Source organism: Falco rusticolus, chromosome 10, assembly GCF_015220075.1.
Source record: "Falco rusticolus isolate bFalRus1 chromosome 10, bFalRus1.pri, whole genome shotgun sequence".
Taxonomy (NCBI): domain Eukaryota; kingdom Metazoa; phylum Chordata; class Aves; order Falconiformes; family Falconidae; genus Falco; species Falco rusticolus.
The window spans coordinates 4,880,091-4,907,917 of record NC_051196.1 but is presented as its reverse complement, the minus strand read 5'-3'; the positions used below and the strand labels follow the sequence as shown (position 1 = coordinate 4,907,917).

At 44.3% G+C, this 27,827-nt stretch overlaps 2 protein-coding genes across 3 annotated transcripts; both read right to left on the bottom strand.

The window, feature by feature from the left end:
- Nucleotides 1-6,634: 6,634 nt before the first annotated feature.
- Nucleotides 6,635-21,437, bottom strand: SAAL1 (serum amyloid A like 1). 2 transcript variants are annotated; one of them, XM_037402185.1, is made up of 12 exons: nucleotides 21,266-21,437; nucleotides 20,493-20,606; nucleotides 16,013-16,096; nucleotides 13,607-13,686; nucleotides 13,162-13,221; nucleotides 12,782-12,897; nucleotides 11,506-11,689; nucleotides 11,146-11,228; nucleotides 10,827-11,015; nucleotides 9,829-10,025; nucleotides 9,205-9,297; nucleotides 6,635-8,661 (listed from the first exon to the last, which is right to left on the bottom strand). In XM_037402185.1, exons 1-12 carry the CDS (start codon nucleotides 21,380-21,382, stop codon nucleotides 8,569-8,571), a joined length of 1,410 nt encoding a protein of 469 aa, XP_037258082.1. In that variant the 5' UTR covers nucleotides 21,383-21,437; the 3' UTR covers nucleotides 6,635-8,568. The 2 variants fall into 2 exon arrangements, with proteins under 2 accessions (XP_037258082.1, XP_037258083.1); XM_037402186.1 differs by lacking the exon at nucleotides 10,827-11,015.
- A 142-nt stretch (nucleotides 21,438-21,579) lies between these two features.
- On the bottom strand, nucleotides 21,580-23,225 carry LOC119154953 (serum amyloid A protein-like). The gene is made up of 4 exons (XM_037403021.1): nucleotides 23,116-23,225; nucleotides 22,634-22,766; nucleotides 22,183-22,321; nucleotides 21,580-21,781 (listed from the first exon to the last, which is right to left on the bottom strand). The coding sequence occupies exons 2-4, from the start codon at nucleotides 22,737-22,739 to the stop codon at nucleotides 21,640-21,642; spliced, it is 387 nt and encodes a 128-aa protein (XP_037258918.1). The 5' UTR covers nucleotides 22,740-22,766; nucleotides 23,116-23,225; the 3' UTR covers nucleotides 21,580-21,639.
- Nucleotides 23,226-27,827: the final 4,602 nt, after the last annotated feature.

Genomic DNA, 27,827 nt, shown 5'->3' with positions numbered 1-27,827 from the left:
TTTGCAATGGAGCAAAATTAATTAGTTTGCATCAAAGAAAGGCTCCTTGAAATGTAACGCTAATGAGTTTCATCTGCCTGATTAGAGGGCTTTGCTTTTAGTAACGCTTGGTACCAAATTTTGTTTCAGAGAAATACAACATTATAAGAATATTCAAGGCTAAAAGCATTAGCTAAACAGTAACCAGGATAATGGATAAAAGATTAAGGTGGCAAACTGTGAGCAGATGTGTAACTGAATATTGACAAAAGGATGCGAGCCGAGACCAGAACAGGTTAAGGAAGATGTAAGGAAGACGCATTTGTGCAAGCAGAGCTTGGTACAGTTCACACCAGTGTACGTAGTGAACTAACCTTCCATCTACTCACGGCGCTTTTAGGAATTAAATGGAAAAGTACTAGGGATGGGAAAAGACAGTACTAATTTTTAGAAAGAAAAGATGAAAAAAAGTTCATTCTGGATTAGTCAAACTAATTTTTAATATCTGGCAAACTACCTCGGCAAAATATTTGCTTATTTTAAAACCTGTTTTTAGGCAAGAACAGATTGTGTTTGATCAACTTTGTTTTCAATTGATGGGAGAATTGCTCCAGAGGACAAAGGGGATTAAATAGATTCGGTATTTCCTGCTTTTATTAAGCTTTTTCACCCCACCCACTTTTTCTTACCTTGTTAGTACAAGCAGTCAAGAATTCTAGAATGAATTTCCTGATAGGCAGGTGCAAATTCACCTGAAAAAGCACTTGGTAAAAGTAGTTATCAGGGATTTGCTGGTAAATAGGGCATAGCCCTCCATAACCGACATCTGCATAGACACACGCTGTATCATTGGCAAATGACAAAACATGACATAAATGCATGTAGTAGAATAAAAGGGAATTGCCTTTCCTGTGATTACATCTCCCTCTATAAACCTCTCCAGCACATTCTCAAGACTAGCAAAGAAGATGCAGTGTTAGGAGAGGGCAGGCGTAAACTGCAGTCAAGGGAAGCTCCACTGGAGAGGAGGAAGAGGCCACGTTTGGACAATGATGGCCTTTTAACACAACATGCTCCACCTGTGCCCTGACAAAGAAACTGCTTTCAGTTTGTGACCGTGCTCTCGAAAACGCGCAGGCAGACGGTTGAGCAGTACAACTGAACAGGCAGTCCCTCCTGGCTGGCAGAAAACACTTAATCCAGCTCTGCTGCTGAATCACACGGCAAGGCAGCAAAGGGGTTACGCAGCTTAAGGCGGTTCAATACAGAAAGCCTTTGGATAAGCTGAGAACTGAATTCAAACCTCTTTTATCTCTTCCCTCTGTTTTGATAAGGTTTCAACTCGAACATTACTTCTTGTCAAAATTATCTTGACCTGCAACAGGCAACACTGAAACCTCAACGTTTTTATCCTTTTGCCAACCTAACACAGGAATTTAAATTAAAAAAAACCCAAACCAAACATTTAAAACCCCTCTTCCTCTGATGCTATGCACATACTGCACCTGTGCATAATCTCTCTCCTGCTAGCCTTCTGCAACAGGTCAACAACAACAGACTGCACCTGTTATTTATAAGCTTTTTGTTATCTCTCGGAAGAAACAAAAGGGCCCAGAGGATGTGTGGGAAGGAAAAAGCTTTGTTTAATTTAATTAAGTTTACTTCTTTCAAGCCTGAGTAAACTCGGGGATCAGCAGAACAACTAGTTAATTAAATCATGACAGCAGTTGCTCTACCCTGTGAGGGCACCCACATCATGCTGTGCTGCGTTCAGCAAGTGCTTCCAAAAAAGCACGCTCAGCCTTTACACCATGGACCAAAACTAAGCCTACCACACAGAGGGTACTGCAGGATTAAGAGCTCTTCTAATGCAGAAGATGGCAGCTGTGGAGCAGAGCTGTGATTATTTTCAACACTTCCACCTCGAGGGTTGGCTCTAGATCCATTCATGAAAGTTAGTGACAACACTGCAATGAACAATTGAATCTAATCCCCAAGTTCATCACTGAGAGCACTGGTCAAGAGGGAAGCGAGCTGGGTGGGCTCCAAGATGCGCTCACACAGATGCTGATGCTGCCCCAGTGCAGTGCTGGACACTGTCCTTACCCACCTACTCCAGCATCCAGAAAGGCTGGAGGAGCAGAAAGGCTACAAGAAGTTTGCGTCTTGGGGCTACACGCAGCCGCTTTTGCTGGGTTTGTCCCACAAACACATGCCCAGTGCAGGAATCAGCCTGGGCAACCCCAAACTTGCTCCAGAATAACTCCACGCCGGTATCTTCTGCATCTATCTCCCACCTCCTTTTAGGAGTTGTCAGAACCTCTCCAAGAGGAGGAAAAGGACAAATCTTCTCTTTGTCTGGGCTTCGGACTTTGCCACATGAACAGCTCACACTGCACAGTGCCAACACATTTGGGTCCCTTGGAGACTTTTCGTGGACCCATGTTATTTGCCAGCTCACAGGCAATTTCCCATGTTTCTTTCAATCCCTCTTAAAAGTCTTCCTTCTAAAAAGCTCACAGTGTCAGAGCCCTTCCTTGCTCTTCCGTGTTTTCACCATTCATTTTTCCCTTTCTCACTACTCCAGCCTTTTCTACCCTGTTTCTCCTTTTTCCATTCAGCCATTCTAATGGCCTCATCCCAAGCAACAAAATGGAGTTATTTCTACAATTTTGTTTATTCCCATCTAAGCTGAAGTGTTTCTCTTTCCTTCCTACTCTCTTAATTCATGAAATCAATATCTTTACTTATCAAGCTGCCATAAACTCAAAATGTCTTCCCATGGTTCCTGTGTGCAGTTTTCCTACCCGACTAATGAGGAAGCTCTCTGATATTGAATAAAGAGAGTTTGTTCGCTACAGAGAATTTTTAATGGAAAAGAAAACCTTATGACATCACTGGCCAATTACAATTTGCTGCACTAAAATGCAACACTGTAGCGATATTGCAGGGCAGGATAGAAGTGCACATGTATTTTCCTTTGTGTTTCAATATCCTCCTATTGACAGAAGATAGGATGACTGGTCTACAACTGGAAACCAGGAAATGATTTTTGTGATTTCATTAGAGTAATTGACAAAAGCGTTTCCTTTCTACATAAGGTTAACAGATGGCTTGTTAAAGTTACAACTTCTTTAAACAGAGCTGTCACCAAAAACAATGTGCATGACAACAAAAATAATATTGATACAAGCTCACCGCAAAATTAAAATGGGCTTTGCATAACTAAAACACAGAATAAATAACTGTCACCATTGCAACACAGAATATCAGGGTCCATTTGCTTTTCTAAGGTTTCCTTGGGAACTGGATAAAGTGACATAAATTGGGGAAGTGTCAGCAACATGGCACTTCAGTTATTAGAGGTGCAAACATGCAGTCAGTCACCATGCCTACTCCACACATATGAAGAAACTACTATGGATGTACGACTGTTACACCAAGGCTTGGATTTTAATCTCACTACTAACAGAATACATTAATCACACAAATTTTTCATTTTAGGGAAATGAAAAATTTCGTATAAAAATTCATATATATATATAGTTTTCATATAAAAATGCTCAAGTCAAATTCAAGGTTGTAGATTCTTACTCATACCGATCGCTATTACAGACTGAGCAGGATTTTGTTCTCCTTGAGTAAAAATATGCAGGCATCAAGCAGGCCCCTCCCCCTCATTACCTAACCAGTTCTCTGAACCAGGAGCACACTGCGGTCAGCTGTGCTCATCTCAGGCCACTGTGCAACACAAGCACCAGCCCTTCAGGATTCTGCCATCACTTCTCACCTCCGGCAGGTCCAAGCCCCGTGCAAGGCAAGGGCGTGCAACACCTGAAACTGCCTCACCCCCATCGTGAAACAGCTCCCTGGTGCCTCAGCCAGCCTGCTAAAATGGGGTGGTGAATAATAACTAAAGAAAATTTTAAATATCAAGCAATATTGGTTTGCCCACCCGCTGCGCTTTTTAAGACCCTACCTTCACCTTAAGAGCAAGAAAAACTACAAAGGAGATTCAGCTTTGAAAATAGAAAACATAATCAACATTACACCTTTTTGATATGTGACCACACATAAGCTATTCCACCTGGACAGACCTAGAATGCCAACACTGTTAACTGATACTTAATGCTTTTCTCCTTCAATATCACACTTACTCACTATCTATCCCTTTTGTCACAATTCTTCCAGGTTTTTTCCTGTTTTCTTTCTTTCTCCAGTATCCCTTCTTCACCTCTTTTTCTTTCTCCAGTAGTACTGCCTTACTTCACAGCATCCTACCGCTGTCACTTTGTCAAGCATTCTTCTTTACACTAGTCTTTGTAAAAAATTCAGCTCTCGGACTTCTCTGAGAAGTCATTAAGACATACAGCTAACCCCCGAAAACATGAACTGGAAAAACGAAAGCAAACAGAACCCCCCCAGTGGATTTTCCCTTGGTTTGTTAATTTTCTTCACAGTAACAGCTCAGAAGCAAACCCCTTCTCTTACCAATCTTAGATGTCAGCTCCTTGCATTATGAAACCATTTTTTTTTTTTTAAAAGAGGTAAACAGGCAAATAGAAGGAGGAATAGGAGAAATATTTCCCATTGCTAAACCTCCATCAGTAGCTGTTGGAAATAACCTGGTTTATTTTACCAGCCTCGTGATGTCAGATTCACTTAGCACACGCCTTGTCGGCTCCAACTGAGGGGCACGCCAACTGCATGACTGACGCACATGGCCATGAGTAAATGGGGAGCAAACGCACAGCTGCTCACTGCTTTTATTTGCCTTCACATGATTTTTGAGAAATTGTATATATTACAGCAGACGTACTTGCCTCAGGTGTAGCAGGTTCTTCCTTTCTCATTGAGTTTGTCACAGCACATGAATTTCATCATTTTCTAGAACAACCAAAAAAACCAAAAGTAAACTGCAAGCATTAAAAAGGAAGAACGAACAACATTTAATTTTGAGGGGAAAATAAAGGATATGCTAAGGAACTGCTGTGACCAAGAGGCTCTGCTCTAGAAACAAAAGCAAATTCTTGAGTGGAAAAGGTAACAGAGATGCTGCTGCTTTTGTAACGCTCAGTAACAGCCAAAATAAGGCTGTTGGAAAGAGGACAGATTTTCACAACAAACAAGCACAACCATAGTAATGCTTCCGTACCTTTTCATACTGGTGTAACAAACTACAAAGATAGTTGACTTACAAATACAGGGGGTTTTTAAATCGTTTTTTTTTTTTTTGCAGTCAGCTTAGTTACAGGAAAAGGTAGTTATACAGTTGTTACAGGTCAACTCTAACATATAATCTTACAGAAAAAGGAATCACCATGGCAGTTGGAAGAAAATACGAACTAAAAAAATCAGTGACAGAAAATTAAGAAAGCAGCGTGACCTGAATATGGGGAAGCATAGAAAAGAACTCCCCAGCACATTAGGTTTATAACAGAAAGGACAGGTTTGTGACATGAACGCTGGGCAAGCATTAGGCTATCAAAAGCAGCAACCACCTCCTCACATCAAGGGAGCAGATGAAGCGCTCTAATATCATTGGGGTTTTCCCCACATATCCAGTGTCTTTGGTTTTATGGGCTTTGCCCCTGCAGGAAAAAGTTACTATTGGGATTAAAGATGCCAAACGTACATAAAGTGCGAGTCAAAAGAAAGTTAGAATCCTGTCTTTGAATGAAATTAGATGGATCTATTAAGCCTAATTTAAAATAAGGCCTTCCAGTACGATTTCTGCCCCTTATTTTCTAGGTGTTCTCATGCCACAGTTCACATCCAGCCCTGGCTGAGCAGGACCCAGTTCCGGTTACTTTAGTTCAATGCTTCAGACACCCACATTTTATTCAGACCTCTGCACAAAGCAGTGACAAGTCCTTCTGATTTTTCCCCAAAGGAGGATGTTACGGAGGTAATCAGATCTTTGGTCTGGAAGAAAGCTACTTGTAGATGTCCATTCTGCATCAACTGGCCCCGAGAGATCTGGCTTGCCAGCTGGTGTCAGAGAATGGCTAGGGGAGGGAACAAAAAAAAAAACCAACACCAAAGAACCCTAAACCCAAACACACCCCCAACCCTGCCCCTCAAAAAACCCCCAACACTACCAAAAACCCAGGCACATGATGCTCATGAAGCACAGGCTAAGGGAGATCCCTGCTGGCAAGGTGCTGAAATACAGGCGCACCACGTTCAACCGCACCTTTCTCCCGTGACGCGAACGCCGAACCCACCGCAGGGTTAGCTCGCATTCCATTTGACACCAGCCTCTGGCTCCCAAAGCCAACGCAGCGCAGCCTGCACAAAGGCAGCGGTTCGGCGGGGTAAAGGGGGAATTCAGTCTCCATTTCACCAGGCTTACCAAGGATAAAAACACCCAGCACACCTAACTAGCATTCTGCTGAAGCAAGGCTGACTGACCCATTTCTACAGCTTCTTGCAGGATGAGACCCAGCTCTTTTCCCACTTACTGCCACTGGCCATTTTTTCTAGCACGACAGGCATTGGATATCATCCCACTTAGGCAACAATTATATCAGGGAAATTATATATCTCATCTACTCACTGTAATTAGTGATACCACATTTAACAATTAAGCAGCAATACTGGGTATTTGCGTATTGGAAAGAACAAGGAACAAAATAAAACAACAGATCCTGTCTCAGGGTTTTTGTATGTTACATTAAACAACTACTACAAAATTTCAATGACTCCAACAAATTTCAAGAGACACAAACCAGAAATAATTCTAACTATAGTGGGCTATCACGGAGATACTTAGAATACATCTGGGGACAAATTAAGCTCAGAAAAATGTTAACAACTACATGAAAGACAGATTAACTTCCAGACCATAAAAATGACTAAGCAAAGAAAGCCAAAGAGAGTCCAAATGAATATCCAGTGATCAACAACGTATTTTACAGGACATTGAGACATTACAAAGAGGTTCAATTTTCCTCTGACAAATGACATATTTCAGAGTAACAGAGATTTCCAGTGGCTCAGAAAACAAGTCTAACTGACACTTAGAATGAAGGAGAGCGTACAGGGTTTTTTTAAAAGAAAGTTTATTACAAATCTATAGGTTTAAGAAAATATCCCAAAACTGTCAAAGTAGTATGAAAAATGCTGTCATCCTATTCACAGTTACCAGCTTTCTCCAATAAACATAGCATACAAAAACTGATAGAAACCATGACAATTCTTTTTGGTGACACAAGTCAGATATCTGTAATTTCAAATCCCCTGCTGACAACCAAGATGCTGCTGGCAGCCCAAGGGAATGATTAAATTGCACAGTTTTTGAGAACTGGAAGTTTGGATGAAAAAGCTATATACATATACACATACCGTATTTTACCACATGTATAGGTAACTCGAGGCAAACAAAACATGGCCCAGCACAATACTTAAAGTCTATAAAAACCTGGAGAGCCAGGGAATGTGTGTATATAGTAGAAAGTTATTCTCTACACTCTGGTTCCCATTTTCTTTTACATCTCAAACCTAATAAAGACCAATTGTTTTTTACTCTCATTTATAAGAACAGTGAAGCTGATGTGTTGTTATACTGTCTTTTCAGACACTGAATATGTTAGCTGTACTGCATGCAGGCACATGATCTAAAAATCTAATGCAGTTAAAACATAATGAAATTAAAAAGGGGATTTTTAGAAGACTGAATTTACTGTAAGTGACCTAACACCTCAAGGTCCCCTGAAAAAGCAAGGCTAACACGGCATTTCTAATGTCATTCACAGATAATTCTTAAGACACACAAATGAGGAAAGAACGGTCCGATACACATTACATTCCTAAAAGGAAGCGGAGACTGCTTTACAAAAGCAGAAAGTTTGCAAGTATGCCACAAATAAAATCCAAACCTGCCCTGCAACTCTAACTCTGGATAACTGGCTGCAATGGTTGGAAGCTGCAGCACAGACCACTGGTAACCATGTTCTCAAATCCTTTAAACTGCACAGGACCTAGACGCCACAACTCAGAGCTGAGGTGCAGAAGACACTTCAGTGTAAGAAGTATGAAGATTTTAAAGAAGCAGGATGAAACGTTTCTGTTGCCATACCTGCTCAAGGTACTCATACAATCTCAAAGAGAACCAAAACCAAACACAAACAACTGTGTAATTTAACTCTGTTTTTATCAGGTACTTGAAGGTCTTCAGGCAGAGGACATCTGGGATTTCCTATTGATCAATCCTCTTTTTACCAACAGCAAAGTGGAAGAAACCAGCATCATAAAAAACTATTTAGTGCATTTCATTGATTTTGCTGTTTCAACTTAAATTGAAAAGGACAGAATCAAGAGTTTTTCCAAGAAAACTACACTGCAGAGAAGCAATTAGAAATCAACAGTCTCTCATCACCAGAGCCAACAGGATGGAAGATGCAGAACTGAATTTACACCAATTTCCTTCCCCAGGCAGATCAGATTAACCTGGAAAATTTCTTAAAAGCCACCTGTTGGTAAGGAGGTTGCCTCGTTCTCCTGCATTTTCTGAACCTGATTTCTGAAACACTGTAATGAACAGTCAAAATCTTCACTCCAAAGAAGGAAAATATTTCATGTATATTCTCAGGCATGAACCTTCAGGCTTGGGAAACATTTTTCTAGATTGTCAGCAAGTGTCTGATCAGCCTCACGCAGAACTTCAAGGAAACTCTCCACCTAGAAATGAAATCATAAACACACGCACACACAAAAAGAAAATAACAAAACAAAACAGCTTGCACGGAACACAGAATTCCTACGCTTGGTATAGGGGGCCTTTCTACTTCTGTACCTGCCCACCAGCAGCAGCCAACACTGTACATACCTTTCTCCTAATCCCCACCATTTCAGTTGGCCTCAATTCTGAAACATTATCACCTTCCCCAAATGCTTATTTTATTGATTAAAAGTACATAAAGAAAAGCTCCCTATGAAAAATCTTTAGAGTAATTATTCTATAAAAATATACAGGACACATTTTCAACTATCATAAATTTGCAGACATCCACTCATCTCAGCACAGTTTGATCCTTATACCAGCTGATGATTTAGGCAAAGCTCTGGCTGAAGTAAGCCAGAACAGACAGAGTAAAGACTGTCTGGAATGGCGTATTACCTGTGTCTGAGCAATTCTGACCTATTTCTGTCTCTGACTCTCAAAGGTCTTGCCACCTGAATAGTATTTTTTCAGCTATATTAAAGACCTTGCAACATACTCACTGATGCAAAATACAGAGGTAAGAGGTTCTGAAATGCACAGGAACATGTCTGTTCATTTAAATGTCCCTGGTGTAGTCCTTCTAATGTATTTTCCTGGAAAATAAAATGAGAAATACAGCTTGCACATCATGAACAGCTGTTGAAGAACCAACTCAAAACTTTCTGCACTGTCTGCAGTATGCACTTTGTTCTCAAAAATGGGTAAAACAACCAGAACTTACAGTTCTCAGCGAATGCCAGATGTAGCTAATACATAACAGTGTGAAAGCTCACACACAAGTCTTTTAATCTGAATGCTCCCCTAATAAGGGAGCCCAGCTAAGAAGGTGAGTTCATATATTAATATTCTTTTGTTTTCTTAAATAAATTGGCTTTCATTCAAAAGAAATGGTGACATACACCTAGAGAATTTATCACACAGAATCTTGACCCTGGAGGCACACACCTCAGAAAATCTCTCCCTGCCATCTAACACACATGTTGCTACTCAATTTCTGATTGATTCTCTAATGAATGTCCAGCATGCACCTTCACTGACACAGAAAGATGACCACATTAATAGCAATGTCTGTTTTCTTACCTGTTCTGCAGAAATCCCTCTCTTAGAATTTTGTTTATTCTTACCTTTGTCAGTTCTTGAAGCATATTGGAAAGTAATTCACAGCAAATATCCTTCAAAATTTTTAAATGGAAATCTTCCTCATTAATATCAGCCCCTCCAGTGTCTTCTTGTTCGGATTCCTTTGAGTTATCAACAGCTCTCTTCCCACAGCCCTCCATGTATTGTAAGATACGAATCAAGCTCCCAATCAGAGGCATATCTAACAAAGTAACAAGAAAATGGAAGTTTAACACTCAAAATTCTTCTCCATCCTTTCAAGGTGTGAGAATTCTGAAAACACTGCCAGATTTTACACAAAAGCTCTAGGTATGTACATTCTGACAGTGTTGTTTTGTCAAAGACTGTTTTAAAGGAGCAAGTAGCAATGGAAATGTAATCTAAAACCCAAACCATTTTTTCTGCAAGTTACCCTGTATCTATAGAAAGTATATGCCAGTGGTAAGAAACATGAGAAGGAAAATGTCTCACGAGAGGCTGGTATGTCAAATTTGCATCCAGATATCCTATCTGATAAACCAAACCAATATAACATCTTTCTGCTGCAGATGACTCTGACCTTCCCAAGGCAGGCTTTTTAATTCTAAAGACTTGTCAATGGACTGAAAAGTAACAAGTGATAAAGATGGATTTAAGAAAGTGCAGAATCTCCCTCTACTAAAAAAAAAAAAGTATTACTATCAAGACCTCGTATTTTAGCAAAGATGAATTGTGCAATTTTCATTAATTTACCCAGTGCAGAAGACTGAACAGAATCTGTAAATTCTATTACTGTAACTCTTCAGAGATATCCAGTAACTGAACTTTGAGCTAGCTGTGATTTTTAAGAGTCACCAGTAAAAAGTCTTACGGTATTCAAACATGTAACTGAATTCTGTGTTCTGAACCGATCTCTAATAAACAGTAATAAATTAATCACCTTTCACCTCATGTACACAAAGTCAACTGTGAAAATAACTTAAAAAAAAAACAAACAAAAAACCCAGAAAAAAGCACAACTTGCTTTTCCTCATCTTGGTGTATTCTTGTTCTGTCTGTGAAGCAAACATAGCAGACAGCACGGACAAAATAGAGGCCAACACAGTCTTCTGCTCCTGCACAATGATCGGTGGGTCATCTGGCTGGCAAAGTTCATGGCAAACGAGGTCATAAAGCAAACTCCAAGTCTCTTTTCCTCCATCAGGAGCCTGCACTTGAGAAAGAAATAAAGAGAACCCACCAACCCAACAAATTTATTCTAGGTACATGAATTATTTTTCTCCCCATTAAATATCTGATGATCCAGACGTTACTGCCGTTCTTGGTGCCATCAAGTGTCTTACCAATAGCCTGAATACCCTCATCCACCGTGGTCAGAAGCTGCAAGATATGCATATAAACATCAAGTCCTTCCGGATTATCTGATCTACACAAAACAAACAAAAAACAAAGACTTATTAAAGATCTGATTGCTGAGTTTATTTTCTGTGTGTTCTGGACACACAGAAGACTATCAGCAATCACTGCCACTCTCTTTGCTAACAAACTAGTTGACTCATTTCAAATTACAAGTACAGCAAAATGTATTCTAGTGATCCGTCAAACTATGCAGCTCCCACTGAAATTAAAATGTTCAGACACAGGTCTCAACAAGGTTAAGAGGAGTCTCCCCAACCATGAAACCAAAAAGAAATCTGACATACCGGACTTGTTTGGCTGCTTCAAGTATACAAGGCACAATCTTGAAATCTGGAAGTTCTTCAGGGGAATCATCTACAGATGGTCCCACAGACCGACAAGTACCATTTTTAATCCAGTTTAACATTAGCTCTTCATCTAGATCAAAGAGTTTGTCCACCACTTCACCCACTTTTACCAGCAATTCAACTGCACAAGAGAGAACGTATAAATTTCAACAAGACTAAAACTGAAGAGCAAAACTTAGCTCACAAAATGCTAATATATAGAAATATTCAGAGTAAATGCAGTGCTGAAATATGTTAGTTTCGTTCATGACCTACTAAGGGTTACTATGTTTAATTCCTTTTTGTGGCATAGATCAGGTGAAGAGCTTGATAAACCGGGTTGTTCGAAAGGCCACCGACACTTTATCATGCCACTTATGAAGCCAAACTTTATTCTGCAAAGAGACTTCACATTCCTGAAAAGTCTCATTCTTCTGCTTCTGAAATGAAACTTTCTAAGATTTGTTCCGAACATGCAGCACTCTGCTAACCTTACATCTGCCAATCTGCATTTCACTGAAGTAGATCTGTGATTTTAATTGGACAGAGCAGGAATTTTGAGCACTGTCATTAAAAAAACCCAGAAACCCAACCAAATTGAAAAAGCTAAATTATTAGGATTCCTAGACAAATCATAACTGCTATTACAATTGAGTCGGACGTGAAACATAAATGCTATTCAAAATATTTCCATTAATAGGTGCTTAGTGTGTTTTTTACTAAATTAGTGCTAGAGAGATTTGTGTGCTACTGACTGCATATGCAAACCCTGTGCAGTATTCAGCTGCCGTTCAGAATAACTGAATCATTCCTCCAGTTCGCATTCCACAAGAATGTTTTTTTTTAGAAATGGAAATACCTATCTGATTTGAAAAAAAAAAATGTAAATGAGGTCTTGTTTCAAGGACCAAAAATAACACGTGTATAGGCCTGAATGAGGACTATTCCTTTCCCTTGCTGTGCCAAATAACAATTTTTTCTATTCAACTTATTTTGACTCCCCCACAAAGCTTTCTTCTACTGTGGCCACTTTTCTGGTTGGTTTTACATACATTTATAAACCTGCAAAGGCAGAACAGGTTTATTTTGGCATCCTTTAAATTCATGAGGTTTGCTTTATTTTAGAGCAATTCTGTACTTCCAATTGAAAATATTTGTCTTTGAAATGGCATACTTCAGTTCTCATTTTTTTCTGCAAACACCCACCAATTCCCAACTTGTTTTGGCAACTTACCATTTGTAGAGCTGGACATGATAAAGCACACACAGTCATACACGGAAGGGTTTTCTCGGATTCTCTCAACCCAGACATTAGCAACCTCAGGCTGGGAGAGGCAAGTTAACAACAACCTAGACAAGAATTGCCCATTAAACAAATCAGAAGCCAATTCATTCATTTTAATTGTACAAGTGTAAATCCAAAATAATGAGAATGATGTGACAGAAACAGGAAGTTAGCTCACAGCGAACTGATTCCAGAACTATGTGGAAATGATAAAAAGGACAGGAAAAGAAAGGATAATAAAACAGTGAACCCACTTGTCAGTTTTCTTCCCAGGCCTCAGAACATAGCAGAACTACACTAATGATGCATAAATTTCTGAGATGTCCTACCTGCTCGTTTCCAGAAGAGTCGGGGAGTCTGAATCACACAAACGTTGCAGTAACACTTGGCTTTAAGGAGAAAATGCAAAATAAAAGTTAATAAAATCTATCTTTGCTTAAGACAATAATTATAAAAAGGTTGATTTCATAACTGTAGCCATGTTCTGAGATTAAAACCAGCTTCTTCTGACTGTGCATGCATTTCCAGTGTTTCAAGATTGCCAAACTTAGAAATAAAAGATTCAAGAACTTGGGTGATGAAAAAAACAAAAATAATTGTGCTCTGTATTGTTTCTTTCCTTCACTGAACACTTCCCACACATACAGTCAGCCAGAAAGGTGTGAATGAAGATGAGGCATGGCAGGCAAACTTAGTTCCTTCTGAACATCTATTTCATGATTTTGAGTCCAGAAGAGCAGTAGTCGTGAGTGTATAAAGCACATACGCACTTACCCAAGATTCTCATCTTTACTAATGGACATGCATATGTCTTGGAAACAGGCCATATTTCCTAATATTCCCACACAGATTTCCTGAAAAGCCAAAATACAGTATAATGAGGCAACTGCAACGTAGTTCACAATTTTATTTCCACACCCGTAAGACAAAAGTAAGAAATTTTCAGACATTTTCCAGTTTGGTCTCCAAGTTCTTATGACCCACCAATTTCAGGACAGAGATACTGATTTTTCTACAGAATGCTATTAGACTAGCTTGAAATATACTCATGACAGGTACTATTCAGATATTTAGGTGCTAAGGTGTTCCATAAAAGCAAATATATCTTGAAATCAACTTTGCTTGCATATTCTACATATACTGTTTCGAAGCTAATCTGGCATCCCTATTATTAAAACAATGAAGAATCTCAAGAACAAAACTATTGCCATGTAAGTGTAACCCTCACAGATATTCATCTCCTGCCAAAAGAAACGGGTCTTAATACAAGCTTCCAGCAAAGCCCATTTTCTGATTGCAGAGATCTAAAAAACCAACCAAACCAAAAACAAACCACCAAACCAAAACAAAGCCAAAAGCAGTGCATCCCATTAGGATGTTCACAGCTAAACAATCATTGAAAGGATGCATACTTCTATAAGAGCTCTGAAATACCTGCGGGTAACTCGTGCTAACAGAGAATGCCCTGGGAATCATTCATTTTCAGCAATTTAAAGTTTGTAATCAACTCTGGCTGTTCAAGATTATTTTCTTAATAATTAACATGCTATTACCTCTACTACATTACAGCAGACACTCTAGAAGACACTATTTCAAGAAAGCAGCTGTGACGGACAATTTGCACTCGCTTCCATATTTTGGTTGTCTCTTTAAAAGATAAAGTACTGAACTTTCAACTGTGTGTTTCTACTGATCTCCTGAAGTAAAGTGTCCGGTAACTTCAGAGAAAGGGAAGTCATACCAACACTGAATACCTTTGAAAACCTATACTGAATTACAGTATAGCTGCAAAGCAATGACATCAAAACAAAGGAAGAAGGAAAAACAAACAAACAAAAAAGTATTACACATTGGTGTCTAGGAGTTCTTAACTGCCAAGATTAGCTTTTGTATTGGGTTTGCGTGGCAAAGTTTTGTAGCAGGGCAGATACAGGGGTGGTTTCTGTGAGAAGCTGCCAGAAGTTTCCACCATGTCCAATGGAGCCAATGCCAGCTGGCTCTTAAACAGACCCACTGCTGGCCAAGGCTAAGCCATCACTAAGCCCAGTGATGGCGGTAGCGCCCCTGGGACAACATGTTTAAAAAGGGGCAAAAAACCACCACAACAGCAACTGCAGCCAGAGAGAGGAGTGAGACTATGTAAGAGCAACAGCCCTGTAGACACCCAGGTCAGTGCAGGAGTATCTCCAGGTGCCAGAGCAGATTCCCTGGCAACCCGAGGGGAAGCCCATGGCAAGGCAGGCTGTCCCCCTCGGCCCATGGAGATTCACAGTGGAGCAGATCCCCATCCAATGGTCCCACGGGGATTGGAGCCTGGGCTGGGGCAGGGCTGCTGGCAAGGCTTGTGACCCTGCGGGGACTCACACAAAATGGTCTGTGTCTGAGGGGCTGTGCCCCATGGGAAGGACACCACACTGGAACAGGGGCAGAGAGTGAGGAGGAATGAGTGGCAGAGACAGCGTGTGATGAACCAACCATAACTCCCATTCCCTGTCCCCCTGCGCCACTCAGGGGAGGAGACAGAGAAATTAGGAGTGAAGTTGAGCCTGGGAAGAAGGGAGAGGTGGGCAGAAGGCATTTTAAGATTCAGGTTTTATTTCTCATTACCCTACTCTGATTTGATTAGTAATAAATCAAACTAATTTCCCCAAGTCAAGTCTGTTTTGCCCATGATAGTAATTGCTGAGTGATCTCCCTGCCCCTATCTCAACTCATAAGCCTTTTGTCATCTTTTTCTCCTGCTGTCCAGCTGAGGAGGGGCAGAGTGATAAAGCAGTTTGGTGGGCACCTGGCCTCCAGCCAAGGTCAACCCACCACACTTTGGTATGTCTGACTAAACAAAATTCACGACATTTCTGTTCAGTAATCATGAAATAAGTAATGAGAAAAAAAAAGGCCAGTCTTTACGGGGTTTTATAACAAGCCTTATAACAAGGTTTGATAAACTTAGTCCTTCATCATTAATGACATATATCAGCTTCAACATCACTGAAATAGTTACTGACTAGACTATTAAAAACACTACGAAAAAGCATCTCAAAATTTGATTTTGCGCTTTCTCCTTGTTCCCCTAATGTATTCAAACATGCGACAGAATGAGAGAGATACGTGCAAACCCATGTACAGAGCTATCTACTATTGCTATTAATATGTGACGGCTTTTTGACAGCTCCTACTTACAGTAAGGCGAGGACATTTTGACTTGGCAAAAACTCCCATGAATATATCGGGGGCGTTGAACTCCTGAAGAAATAAAGCGACATCCTGTGGAAGAAATGAATGGCCAAGTAAATGGACCTCTACAATTACCAAAACACAAATCAAATTTGTTCTCAAAGCACAAGGACTGAACCAAAGGAGGTCACACTCACTACAAGAGAGACGTTAATACCAACACTCCTGTTTTTCAATGAGATCACAAGCCCCTGTATGATCAGGATGCCAGTGATTTGCTATACATGAGCCCCAAAGTCACACTTAGTTTCTTTTCGGTCTCAACAGAGGCTCAGAGACCTAAGTCAGAGTCCGCCATACGTGTTTTCAGTGGCATCACCCTGACATACAAAAAGAAACAAAGGAAAGGGATTACCATTAGCCCCGGAGCAGACCACACAAATAGTCGGGTTAAGGGAGGGGCAGGGACACGTGCTATTACAGTGGGGGTCCACTACAGCCTCCCAACCAGGCAGAGTGAGCGAATGAGGCCTTCTGGATGGCAGACAGGAGCTGCCTCATGTTCACAAGCCCTGGTCCTCATGGGGGACTGCAACCACCCTGATATCCGTTAGAGGGACACAGCAGGGCATAGGCAATCCAGGAGATTCCTGGAACACATGGACAGTAACTTCCTTCTCCAAATGCTAGAGGGGCCAACGAGGAGAGGTGCCATGCTGGACCTTGTTCTCACCAACAAGAAGGGGCTGGTGGGGAATGTGAAGCTCAAGGACAGCCTTGGCTGCAGTGACCACAAAATGGTGGAGTTCAAGATCCTTAGGGCAGTGAGGAGGGTGCACAGCGAGATCGCTACCCTGGACTTCAGGAGAGCTGACTTTGGCCTTGTCATGGTTTAACCCCAGCCAGCAACTAAGTACTACGCAGTTGCTCGCTCACGTCTCACTCGCCATCCCCTCAGCAGCACTGGGGAGGAGAACTGGGAAAAAGGTAAAACTCAAAGGCTGAGATAAAAACAATTTAATAATTGACATAAAATAAAATAAAATAACAATAACGAAAAGGAGAGAGATAAGAGGGGAGGAATAAAATCCAAAGGGAAGGGGAAAAAATCCCAAGCGATGCACAATACAATTGCTCACCCCCTGCTGACTGATGCCAGCCAGTCCCTAAGCAGTGATGGCTGGCCCCAGCCAACTCCCCCAGTTATATACTGGTATGGAATATCCTTTGGCTAGTTTGGGTCAGCTGTCTGGCTGTGTCCCCCCCAGCTTCTTAGTGCCTGCCACTCCAGCCCTCTCACCGCAGGGTCTCAGAAACGGAAAAGTCCTTGACTTAGTATAAACACTACTGAAATTCATGGTGTTATCAACATGATTCTCACACCACATCCAAAAACACAGCACTGTGCCAGTGTACTGAGAAAAAAAAGTACTCTATCCCAACCAAAACAAGGACAGGCCTCTCAGGGATCTGCTTGGTAGATGCCATGGGATAGAGCCCTGGAGGGAAAAGAGGCCCAAGAAGCTGGCTGATAGTCAGGATCACCCTTCCTCCAAGCTCAGGAGGGATGCATCCCAACAAAGAAGTTGGGCAAAACCCCAGGAGGCCTGCATGGTATGAACAAGGAGCTCCTGGACAAAATCAAACACAAAGGGTGAAAGCAAGGACAGGTAGCTGGGATGAATACAGAGAAATTGTCCACATAGCCAGGGACCAGATTTATTAATTCTATCAGACTGATAGAATTAAAGCTGGCCAGGGATGCCAAGGGCAACAAGGAATGCTTCTATAGGTACACTGGTGATAAAAGGAAGACTAGGGAAAATGTGGGCACTCTCCAGAAGAAAATGGGAGACCTAGTTATCCAGGACATGGAGAAGGCTGATGTACTCAATGACTTTTCTGCCTCGGTCTTCAACAGCAAGTGCTCTGGCCACACCGCCCAAGTCGCAGAAGGCAAAGGCAGGGACTGGGAGAATGAACTGCTCACTGTAGGAAAGGATCGCCTGAGACCATCTAAGAAACCTGAAGGTGCACAAGTCCATGGGACCTGATAGATGCATCCATGATACTGACAGAACGGGCGAATGTAAGTGGCTAAGCCACTATCCATCATATTTGATAAGTCATGGCAATCCACTGTAGTTCCCACTGATTGGAAAAGAGGAAATTTAACTCCCAGTTTTAAAAAAGGAAATAAGTAAGACCCAGGAAACTGCAGGCTGGTCAGACTCACCTCTGTCCCTGGCAAAAATCATGGAGCAGATCCTCCTGGAATCTGTGCTAAGGCACAGGGAAAATAAGGAGGTGATTGGTGACAGCCAACATGGCTTCACTAAGGGCAAATTGCACCTGACAAATTAGTGGCCTTCTGTGATGGGGTTACGCGTTGGTCCAATGAGGGAAGAGCAACTGATGTCACCTACCTGGACTTGTACAAAGCATCTGACACTATCCTGCCAACATCCTCATCTCTAAACTGGATACAACATGGATATGACAGATGGACTGCTGGGTGGATAAGGCACTGGCTAGATGATCACCTCAAAGAGTTGTGGTCACCAGCTCCAAGCGGACCAGTGACAAGTGGCATTCCTCAGGGGTCCGCTACTGGCACCAGCCGCTCCTCAACATGTTTGTTGGCAACACAGGCATGGGATCGACTGCACCCCAGCAAGTCTGCCAATGACACCAACCTGTGTGGTGAGGTCAGCATGCTGGAGGGAAGGATGCCAGTCCAGAAGACCTTGACATGCTTGAGGTAGGCCTGTGCAAACCTTGTGAAGTTCAACACAGCCAAGTGTGAGGTCATGCCTGTGGTGGGGGCCATCCCAAGCACAAATACAGGCTGTGCGGAGAAAGAACAAGAGCAGCCCTGAGGATAAGGAAGTGGGGGTGTGGTGGTTAAGAAGCTCAATATGGCCTGGAAATGTGCACTTGCAGCCCAGAAAGCCAACCGAATCCTGGGCTGCATCAAAAGAATTGTGGGCTAGCAGGCTGAAGGAGGTGATTCTCCCCCTCTAGTCGGCTCTCCTGAGAGCCCACCTGTATTACTGCTCTGGGGCTCCCAGCACAGGCAGGACAAAGAACTGCTGGAGGAAGTCCAGAGGAGGCCACTAAGATGGTCAGAGGGCTGGAGCACCTCTGCTGTGAAGATAGGCTGAGAGAGTTGGGGTTGTTCAGCCTCGAGAAGAGAAGGCTCCAGGGAGACCTTACAGCAGCCTCCAGTACCTAAGGGGCCGACAGGAAAGCTGGAGAGGGGCTTTTTACAAGCCATGTAGTGACAGGTCAAGAGGAAACGGTTTTTAAACTAAGAGAGGGTGGATTTACATTAGATATTAGGAAGAAATTCTTTACTGTGAGGGTGGTGAGGCACTGGTACAGGCTGCCCAGAGCAGCTGTGGGTGCCCCATCCCTGGCAGTGTTCAAGGCCAGGCTGGATGGGGCTCTGAGCAACCTGATGTAGTTGAAGACATCCCTGCCCATGGCAGGGGGCTGGAACTGGGTGATCTTTAAGGCGCCTTCCAACCAACCATTCTATGATTCTACAAGTCGACCATTCTATGAAAAGAAAAAATCTCCTCATTTTACCACACTGAAACACAAGATTAGTTCTCTATTTGGGAAGGAAAGGTACACATCTTCGTATGTTTATTTAAAATACCTAAATAAACAGCCAGGACATATAATAGTAGCAATAAAAAAATACCTCTTACTTGAATATTTGTGCCAGCAATTTGAGAATGTTGATGAAAATACCCAAAAAAGCTATGTGACATTGACTGCAGGTCTGTAGCTAAACTTTAAAAGGTTGTTGATCTATCAGAGAAACTACACTTCCCACCAGGATGCATTACAAATGCTAGAGGAAATATGCCTATTTAGAGATGGCATCAATATTATCTCCATAATCAAACTGCTGAAGATACAGGCTATGCACCTGGGTTAAATTCAGCTATAGCTAAGGTGCTGTCTTCTAGTAACTCTGAGCTTTGGTTCACCTCCTGCATATAATACAGAAACCAACAGGTGTGCATACGGCCCCATTAGTGTCAGCTGACTCAAAGCAACAGCACCCCACAATCCTTCAGCCAGCTGGAGGGACGGGTCGGGCAGACCACCTCGTTTCTTTTACATCATACACTGTTCTGCTTTACATCCTCAAGCAGCAGCATGGGGCCCAGCAGCTAGGAGTGCTTTTGCAAACTAGTCCAGGCTTAAGAGTGCACACAACATTCTTGCTCATTTTGAAAGGTAGCCTTCCTGATGTGCCTGCGTGATGCCAATTCACCACACCTGCCCTGCCTAAGGACTCTCAGGGCACTGTCAGCCAAACGATAGAGTAATCAGTACAACCAGAAGCTGACCAAGTCCACATAATTCTGTGTCTTCGCCCGCTTCCAGAAGGATCCTGACAACACACAGGGCAGAAATGCCCGTAGCTGTGAACCACCCTCTGGGTCCAATTCCCACACACCGCTCCTACCTCATCCATGGACATGTCCCACACTTTGCAAATGTCATTCTCCATCTCTTCGTCCAGCTCCGTCTGGGTTTCCTCGGGGCTTACAGTGGGATCTGTCTTCTCGGGGCTAATGACCTGGTGCGAAGGGGTGGGGGGCACACAGGGGTACGGCGTTACGTGAGCTACCACCGACAGATGCCATCAAACGCTAACAACCACCTGTCGCTTGTCACAGCGTCAAAACAAACACACACAAGCAGGAACTCAGCGTGCCGAGCGGCCCCGGGAGCGGCCCCCAGCAGCCGTGAGGCACTGGGCACTCACCGGGCCCGCCCGCCTCTTCCCTCCCTCACGGCGCTCCCGCCCCCCGTGAGGCGCTGGGAACCTACCGGGCCCGCCCGCATCTTCTCTCAGGGCGCTCACCGGGCCGCCCGCCTCCCCTCAGAGCGCTCCCGCCCCCCGTGAGGAGTTGGGAACCTACCGGGCCCGCCCGCATCTTCCCTCCCTCACGGCGCTCCCGCCCCCCTGAGGCGCTGGGCGCTCACCGGGCCCGCCAGCCGTGAGGCGCTGGGAACCTACCGGGCCCGCCCGCATCTTCCCTCCCTCCCGGTGCTCCCGCCCGCCCTGAGGCGCTGGGCGCTCACCGGGCCCGCCCGCCTCCTCCCTCAGGGCGCTCCCGCCCCCCGTGAGGCGCTGGGATCCTACCGGGCCCGCCAGCCGTGAGGCGCTGGGCGCTCACCGGGCCCGCCCGCCTCTTCCCTCCCGGTGCTCCCCCGCCCCCTCCAGCCCCGCACCTCGATGAGGCGGCTGAGGATGCTGAAAAGCCAGTGCTTGCTGTACACCGTGTTCCCCACCGCGTCACCCTCCTCTTCCTCCGCCTCGCTGGAGGGCGGCGACGGGTTACGGTCCATGGCGGCCCACCGCCTCCCCGGCACCAACGAGGCGGCGGCCAGAGCGGCGCCCCGCGGCGCCCCCCCGCGCCCCCTGCCGGCGCGGAGCCCATGGATCTCGGCAGCCGCTGCGGACCCCCCCTGGGCTGCCGGGCCCGCAAGCCCCCCGCCCCGCCCGGCCGCAGTCCCCCCGGGAGCACAGCCAGCAGCCAGGCGAGCAGCGTTCGGCAGAATTCCTTTATTCGACTGCACGGGGGAGGTGTCGCAGCGGAGCAGCGTCAGTACTTGCTGGGCAGCCCGGCGGGCCGGTAGCGGTTGGGGTCCCCGCCGCTCCTGCCCCACTTGTTCGCCTCCTGGTCCGCCTGGGTGTCCTCTGCGCCTCGGCCGCTCAAGTCGCTTTGCCATTTCTCCCGGGCATCGCTAGCAGGAGGAGAAAAGGCCACCTGAACTAAGCAGCATTTAACTCCACTCGGTGTTGGTTTCCTCACTCCTGCAAAACTAACTTTTCCACAGGACTCCTCGGGGTGAGATTCAGTTGTCTGGGAACCACCGTGGAATCCAGAACTGTTACAGGGAGAGCTCCTTATCGCCAGGAATGGAGAGGCAGGGAATCTGCCTCCTCAGGAGGATAAGAGGAAAGGCTCACACTGATGTGGGAGGAGAGGCACCATTCCTACAGCGACAGGCTGCTCAGACACAAACGGCTCCCCCACCACTGCCCTTCTAGGCCAAAAGCTCGGTACAAGAGAAAGGACTTCACTCCCACCAGAATGCTGGATCCCTAGCTACTCATTGTTAACAAGTCAAATAGCATCCATTACCTGATCACTCTAGCAGCCCAAGCACCACCAGGTCCTCTTTGGGCAGCATCATAATTCCCACGAGCGTGGAAATATTTGTCAGCACCTATATAATTTGCTTCGCGCATGTCCCGGTATGCCCTGTACATATCCCATGCCCCTGAAGAAAGAAGAGAAACAGAGGTGATGACTAAAGAGTCATCCCAGAAAGAGTCAAGCACCATTTCAGCCAGGAGCTGGAAGGCCCAAGGAGCAGTAACACCGGGAGGTGCTTCCCCACATCAGCCCTTGCACAGGGCTGAGCCCACGGGAGGGGCCGACAGGGGCTGATCAAGGCCCTCTTCCAGCAGCAGGACACAGTGAGGTCCCTCACGTGGAGCAGCGGACCCCCCAGCTCCGAGGGCTGCGTCCATACCGCCAGTAACCTGTGCTCAGGGAGGGGGTTCCTGAGGGAAAGCTAACAGCGGCTTACCTCCCACTGCATCCCAGACAAATCGTCCGCTTTCGCGTATTCCTGGTATGTCAGCATTTGCGCATACAATAAAGGAGAGCAACACAAGGCAGACACAGAGCCTCATGGTTCCCAGCCCGAGCCTGACACGGAGCTGCAAGACAATCAAGAGAGATGAGCAGCTCTGGATCACCTCTGAGGGACTGCCGACAGGGCACCCATCACACCCATAGCTGTGCCCGGGCAGCTGCCCCAGCGCTGATGGCTGTAGCCCAGGAGCCCGCTTCTCCCTCCACAAGGAGTGACACCCTCTGCCTGACCACAAGCTTAGCCAAGCACTCAGCAACAGAGGCAGATGGACACGAGAAACCTGCATTTTAGCATTCCCTGCTGCGGCTATCGTAAGTACAGGGAAGCCCCACGTGCTAAAGCATTAGTCCTGCTCCTGAACGCCAGCTAAACCTATCACATACAGCTCACATATAGCTCAGAGTATCACTCACCACTGAAAAAAGGCAAAGCCAAAGGAGATGGAGCTTGTCTTTTCTGCTCTCAGGCTCAGAGAGGGTATTTATAAGCAATTCAAACCCCTCAAAACAGGAACCTGGAAAGGATATCCATTTCTGGGAATTCCCCACCACCACTCCACTTCCAACACAGAAAGCATTACGGTAAGCCTGTCCTTGTCCTTACTGAAAGTTCATTGCTCCTGTTACGGAATTGTTTAGAAAGTATGTGGTGCTTCCTCAGCTGTCCATGAGACTATTTGCTCCTCAGAACAAGCAGGCTGTGAGAAACTGCCTAGAAGACTGAAGTGTTTTGCACACTTGAAGTGTTATAGCTGGTTTCAGGGTGACACTTTTGTTCGGCTCTTGTGCTGGACAGAGCTTGGAGGAGAAGGTAGCCGACAGCCCACGCTGTATGTTGAAACAAAAAGTCAGGTCTGTGCCAGTGCATAAGGAATGGACAGCTGCATTACCAGGTTGGCTGCAAGAACTGCTAAATGAAATTTCCATGCATGCTGGGATGACAAGATGGATTCCAGAGTTGATGGAATGGAAAACTTGAAGCACTGCTCTTAACTCCATTGCAAAGCAAACTGCGTACACCTCCGTCCCTGCTGGTCATACTTTGCACATACGAGGGTGTGAATGGCTGCTTCATCCTGCCTTTGCTTGCTCTCACAGATCCTTCTTGAGGGACTTCCAGCCCTCCCGCTGCAACAGCGGCTCAGTGGGGCTCAAGTGGGCTAAACTAAGGAGAGTTTTTGATGCAGCAATAAACATTTTACCTAAGGAGAAGTTCAGATCCATACGGATACAAATCTACTAGATTTTAAGATCAATATATTAACTGTCAGGCCCTTTTGGCATGGTTCACAGCTTCAGCACCCACTGTGCTCTCTCTGCATAGAAGCCTGGGTGCTTCCCTTTGTTAACAACTGACACAACTGTTATCCCTGCAGAAAGCTCTAGGTTTGAGTGCAGATGCACTGCAGAATGAACATGCAGAATGTCTCCCCATTGAGTGGTCTCTTACATAACTTAACAAGTCTAAGAGAGCTTCTTTAAATTCTTTGCAGAAGAGGTATGCGTAGACGCCTCATTCACAACTCTGTCGCTTGAAACAGCCACTAGAGCTGAAGGGCAGAGGCATGAGATAAAAGAGGTGCAATAACAAATGCCAGCAGCTAACTTCCTTGGGCATCACTGAACTTCAAAGAATTTAGCTTAAGGGAAGACGAGACATTTTCCACAGACAGGCCTGGCATGGCAGGACAGATATTCTTTAGCAAACTGCATCTCTGAACAGAACAATTTGAGATGAGAATCTAAACCCTAACCTAATGGACAAGGAAACCTTCCAAAAATCAGGGGGTGAGACACATGATTTTGTCCCCTGCCACCCCTGAACCTGATACTTAACAGCTCAGTAACTGCAGAGACCGTGTTTTGCTGCAACTCTGCATCCTAGTGATGACTTACACCTTTAGAGTACTTGTCAGCTCAAGTGCCTTCTCTGCTGGCCACAAGTAGCCCTGTCTGTCACCGTTTTGGTTTCGATTTAAAAGAAAAAAGAAAAAAAAAAAGACTGGAAAATTATCCCTGTAAGTTGGGGTACAGGCTCACTAACATGCCGTTGTGCCCAGGGACCTAGAACACAGCATTACCTTCAAAAGTGACTTAGTAGAACTTTTCCCTACAAGAGTTCAAACATTTTGGGCCACAGAGGATATCTGTGAGTCTTCCGCTGTGGTCTGCTGTGTTTTACACTCTTTTCAAACCAAAATTTTCTGCAAAAAGCACAGGCGTGAGGATAATTGCAAGAAGGTAGGTGCTGGAGGGGATCTTTAGAACCTCTTGGATTGCAGCCCCTTGACTTGTCTCCGACAAGGAGGGCAGCTAACAGCCTGAGCACTAATTTCCCATACCCTCTTGGCCTGCTTTCCAGGTCACAGCCCTTGGCCCACAGAAACAAGCTGCAGCCAAAACTGTTGCTTTTGCAACAGAAACAGGCAAGCTGCCCCCGAGTGTGCTGAAGGGTTTGAACAGAATATTCCTTTCTGGCCTAGCACTAAAACACAGGCTGCACACGCACGCTGGGTAAACATACACGTACAGAGGCACCTGGAAGATTGTTTTCTGGGTTTGTACATTCTGATGTAGTTAGGATAAAAAGCAACCTCAAAATGGTTGCCCTGTAGTTCTAAATACCTATAAATGCAAGCTACACCCTGCAAACATTTTGCAATGTAGACGTTTTGTAATCTAAGTCTCAGATTGAGAAAGGGGATGAGGTGAATTCCCAGCTTAGGCACAATAATAGATCCAGTAATTCCTTACTCTGGGAAGCAACAGCACCTTATCTAAGTTTACACAAGCAATAGTTCACCTCAGGAGTTTTGCCACGCTGGTATATGGAATATTTACTAGCATTGGCCTCAGGCTTATAGACGTGTAGAATGACTGCAAACTTGGCCCCTCTTCAAGAAACAGACTGCATATGCAAATATTTATTTTAAATAACATTGCTTTCCCCATAGGTTTTTATTATGATTTTAACAGTTAAATAGTTGAGGCAGGGATGAAGCTTTTATATATATTTTTTGGAAAAGCCACCCAACCACCACCACCACAGCTTCCATTTAAAGTTGCTCCGGGCAGAGCCCCCTTTATTCACCTCTGCTTTTCCCTTTCCAACAGTCACCAAAACCAAAGATGAGCCACAGCTCATCTGCTTCAGCACTGGTTGGCTTAAAGTATTAGCAGTGCACGCTGAGCTGGCTGACAGGAGCTGGCAGGGGCTGTAGCTTTAGGATGAGAGCATTGCTCTCTACAGCTGTGACTTCTGAACAGGACACCATTTCTTTTCACAGTCCCTTCACCTTACCCATACGAGATGAAAACACACAGATCAAGAACAAGAAACTGATTTTCCAAGTCTTCAAAGAGTAAATTCTTACTCTTTATTGACAGCCGAATGAATTGAAACCATCAACACAAGCTCACTTTAGACACCAAATTTGAACAAACACTTCCCATTATGTTAGCTACGTAACTGTTCCAACACAAAATTAAAAAAAAACCCAACAATTCTGAATGGAAAGTTATGATTTATTGCAAAAAAAAAAAAACCAAACCAAAACAGAACCACCCAAAAAAGCCCCAGCCCTCAGTCAAAGTTAACCAAGCATACAAAAGTCCCACTGAAGCAAGACACACACTGTTGTGTACACAAAACACACAGAGCGTATAAAATGGAACTGTTACATACAGATATAAGGCAGGTACATCCCAGGAAAGTCAGCCAGCTTCCTCTAAGATGGGCAACACAAGTACTCAGCTGAAGCTATACTACACTGACACACTGTACAAAATGGAGTTAGTTAAATGCAACAGCCACTGAGGTAGCAGCATGCTCACTGGGCAGGCAAGAGAACAGGCACCAGCGCCACGGCATCCGTGTAACCTCATCACACGCTGCAGCAGCCTGGCTCCTATTCCAAGTTTTACTGTAAGGCCTTGGGGTGTTTCTGATGTCAAGGTCTAAACCCTAAAGGATTTAACATTTTCTTTTTTAGACGTACTACTATATTAGCTGTTTCACAAGTGACACTATTAACAGCTGAAAGCCTACCATTAATTGTCTCCCTGTAACTTCATTTCCTCTAGCGAAGTAACCAACGCTCCGCGATAAAGTCTTTCTTGCAATTGAGATGTAGAGTCAGACTGCACCCCTCAAAAGTCTGAAAGCTGTATTAAGTCCTATTTTGCCAAAAAGCATTATTTTGCAGCACAAAGCTGCAAAGACTACATAAAAAGATGCTATATAAAGAAATATTTTCAAGTAATTTAATGATAAAATTACAGATTTTCATAAAATTTAGTTTCAATGCATGTGTTAATTTTTTCTTTAAATAATATTTGTGAAAATCAAATACTGACCAGATGCTGTGACCTTCTACTAAAAATGTGAGTGTCTGACAGTGAAGAGGGCTGAAACTAAGAAGCCTAAAAAGAAACTTGTTCAAAAACAGCACATGCAGGAAGAGCACCGGTACGAAGCATAGTTCTGTAATGAGAGATAAAATCCAAGTGATTTTATCAATCTTCATATTCTAGCAGATATTTAAAGGGACTTCTTCCTTGACAGCATCCGTCTAAAAACACCTCTCTAAACCTTCAGCTATTAAAAAAAAAAAAAAAGATTATTAAAATAAGACATGCAGCCCTCCTCCCCTTCCACAATGTCAAAATTCCTTGTGGAATTACCAGTTTACCTGAACCTTAGTAAAGCGTTTCGCAGACAACTGTTTCCCACAGCATACTGGAGAAACTGACTGCTTATGGCTTGGAGGGGTGTTTGTTTTGCTGGGTAAGCAGCTGGCTGGCCCAGCCCAAGGCACGGCGGGGAATGGAGTTACACCCCGCTGGCACCGGGCACAAGCGGCGTCCCCAGGGCTCAGTGCTGGGGCCGGTCCTGCTTAGTATCTTTATCGATGATGTGGATGAAGGGATCGAGTGCACCCTCAGTACGTTTGCAGCACCAAGTTGGGGGATGTGTTGATCTGCTGGAGGCAGGCAGGCTCTGCAGAGGGGTCTGGGCAGGCTGGGCTGAGGCCAATTGTATGAGGTTCAGCCAGGAGAAGTGCTGGGTCCTGAACTTGGGTCACAACAACCCCACACGCTCCAGGCTTGGGGCAGGGTGGCTGGGA